We start from the raw sequence: 2,945 nt of genomic DNA, 5'->3' as shown, positions 1-2,945 counted from the left end.
GTGAAGCCAAAAATTATCTGCACTTTCGCCATCCATATCTTTATTATTGTCAAGCTGCCTTCTGCACATACATGCTCATAGTTGGTACATTTATAGTCATATGCTCGAAGTTTGAGCCTGACTGCACCATTTTTCATTCTGGCTTTAAAGTGTAAGCATGGCTGCTCCACTACCAATGTACACCAAAGAAGAACAAAGTGCAGTGATCCAATTTCTCTGGTCGTGTGTGTGTGTGTGTGTGTGTGTGTGTGTGTGTATATACACACACACACATATACAATGGGCTTCATTTAGTTTCTGTCAACCAAATCTGCTCACAAGGCTTTGGTCAACCCAAGTTTATAGTAGAAGACACTTGCCCAAGGTGCCATGCAACAAGACTGAACCCAGAACCATGTGGTTGGAAAGCATACTCCTTATCAGTCACAAAAAATACAATAATAACCATATGTAGACAAATGAGGGTTCCATAGAGAATGGAACGGGTGGTAATAGATACCTGGTGGACAGATCACATCTTCATGTTCCCCCTCCTCCTCTTCTTCAGCCATATTGACATTGGAACTCCCTAAAAACAAAAACAGGTAAAAATCAATCAACAAGAAATTAATGTCTCGATTACATGTACATCCATCCCAACCCACTCCCCCACCCTCCACCCTCCCATCAAAGTTAGCACCTACATCCAGACTAACATGAGATTGAGATGGAATGAAGTTAAGGGTAGAAATCATCATCATCAACAACATCCTCATTAACATGTTTCCACAAGTTTCATGACAGTTTCTACTCCACCATCACTTCTTTATCTATAGGCAATATCGTTCTAATTTTATATTCATTGTCTGAAAATCTTTTGTGACACACTTGTGACCTCTTCAGCAACACTCAATCTCATGTGTCTCCTCATGTTCTGTTTAGTCCATTCTGGATAGGAGGGGACATATAGGATGGAGAGTCACTGAAGAGGTCATAAGATGTGTGATGAAAGATTTCCAGACAATGGACATAAAATAAGAATAAACAAGTGAAGACCAAATATATAGTGCACGTGTTCATTTGGCTAAAAATTGAAAACAAACGACCATCCCGAAATATAATAATATTATTACTATTATTATAACACTTGGGGTAGACTCTATAATGAGGTTTGTCCCACTGCTTTTGTCAATCAATAAACTGTCAACTGACCTTCTTTGGTGGTTCCTGGTGAATATTCCCTGCCACATTGACCCTTGTTGTTTATTCCAAATGTATATACAAGTCCTTTACTGGTCAGTACCACAGTGTGTGCTTTTCCTAATGACACCTGAGTAACAACAACGTCTTTCAAGTCAGTCACATGGCCTGCAAAATAAAAAATATTTTAAATGCATCATAGAGATCAAGTACCTTTTGGAACTGGCACAAATGATTGAGGATGGCTTAACCTTTCAGCATTCAGATTATTCTATCAAATGTAATGCTTATTTATTCCCATTGTTTCTTGGTTTTTAGCTAACCATGCATTACCTTATAGCTTAGAGATTTCAATGATATGATTGTTTATTTTTAGAAGGAACTTGTAGTTGCAAAAGCTGTATATGGCCAGTTTGAACATAAAATAGATAAAATATTTTGGCCAGATATGAAAGGGTTAACCCTTTAGATACCAACCAGCCTAAGATGCCTATAGTCCTACAATTCCAATTCCCAGTTTTAAAGTAACCTAAATCAGAACCTTTCATCAAAATTTCTTGCCAATTTATGTTCCAAATGCTAGCTTAACAATGAAGAAGTTATTTCACTATATTCTTCTGACTGAAACAAAATCAGTGTATTTGAACAGAAATGTGGTAACAAAAGTAACAATAGTAGCAACATGGCAGTGTTTTAAATATGAAACCATTTTCCAGATGGAATACAAATTGCCCTACCAAAGTTGACTATGCTTGAGTCTTTATAGCCAAGTACTCCCCAGAAGTTCTAAACTTCAGGTCAGTTCTAAAAGAAACCATTCTATCACTACTACTACAGTTTTCTCTATTCATATAAAGGCAGCATTTTGAATGTGTGTGGCTTAGTGGTTAGGGCATTCAGCTCATGATCATAAGGTTGTGAGTGGAGGCGCTTTACAGAGTGAACTGGGTGCTTTTTTACATGGCACGAACAATAGCAGGGTTGTCAAGTACCTTGCAAGACAAAGACAGCCTCAGTTACAAGAGAGAGTGTTATTAAGGAAGGTGGCTTTGTGCCAGTTGAGAGGTTAAAATATGATACAAGGATAGCGATAGGTATCTTACTATAAAAGGAGATACTTGGCTAACCCAGTAGGATAAGAAAAGAAAAGAAAAGAAAGAAAGAAAGATCAAGATAGAGACTGAGTGAAATAGATGGTGTTGGAAATATACATTAAATGACGATGATAATGATATATGGCTGGTGTTAGGAAGAGCATCCAGCTGTAAATACCCTACCAAAACAGTGAAGCCTGATGCAGACTTCTGCCTAGCAAGCTCCTGTCAAACTATCCAACCCATGACAGCATGGAAAATGGATGTTAAATGAAAATGATATATATATATATATATGTATATATATATATATATATACACTCTTTACTCTTTTCAGTCATTTGACTGTGGCCATGCTGGAGCACCACCTTTAGTCGAGCAAATCGACCCCAGAACTTATTCTTTGTAAGCCTAGTACTTATTCTTTTGCCGAACCGCTAAGTTACAGGGACGTAAACACACCACCATTGGTTGTCAAGCGATGTTGGGGGGGACAAACACAGACACAGATACGCAAACATATACACACATACATATACATATATACGACGGGCTTCTTTCAGTTTCCGTCTACCAAATCCACTCACAAGGCTTTGGTCGGCCCGAGGCTATAGTGGAAGACACCTGCCCAAGGTGCCATGCGGTGGGACTGAACCCGGAACCATATGGTTT

General features: G+C 38.4%; 1 protein-coding gene across 7 annotated transcripts in view; it reads right to left on the bottom strand.

The window, feature by feature from the left end:
* Positions 1-2,945, bottom strand: part of LOC106869699 (E3 ubiquitin-protein ligase MYCBP2) — a 145,882-nt gene that overhangs the window by 127,927 nt on the left and 15,010 nt on the right. For all 7 annotated transcript variants that reach the window (XM_052972468.1, XM_052972462.1, XM_052972464.1 and 4 more), the window contains exons 13-14: positions 1,192-1,347; positions 500-568 (exon numbers count right to left, since the gene is read on the bottom strand). In XM_052972468.1, coding sequence (XP_052828428.1) covers positions 500-568; positions 1,192-1,347 — 225 coding nt within the window. The remainder of the gene's footprint in view (positions 1-499; positions 569-1,191; positions 1,348-2,945) is intronic.

The sequence above is a fragment of the Octopus bimaculoides genome, chromosome 13, assembly GCF_001194135.2.
Source record: "Octopus bimaculoides isolate UCB-OBI-ISO-001 chromosome 13, ASM119413v2, whole genome shotgun sequence".
In the NCBI taxonomy this organism is placed as follows: domain Eukaryota; kingdom Metazoa; phylum Mollusca; class Cephalopoda; order Octopoda; family Octopodidae; genus Octopus; species Octopus bimaculoides.
Note: the sequence above shows the minus strand (reverse complement) of the source record. Positions and strands in the feature narration are given on the sequence as shown.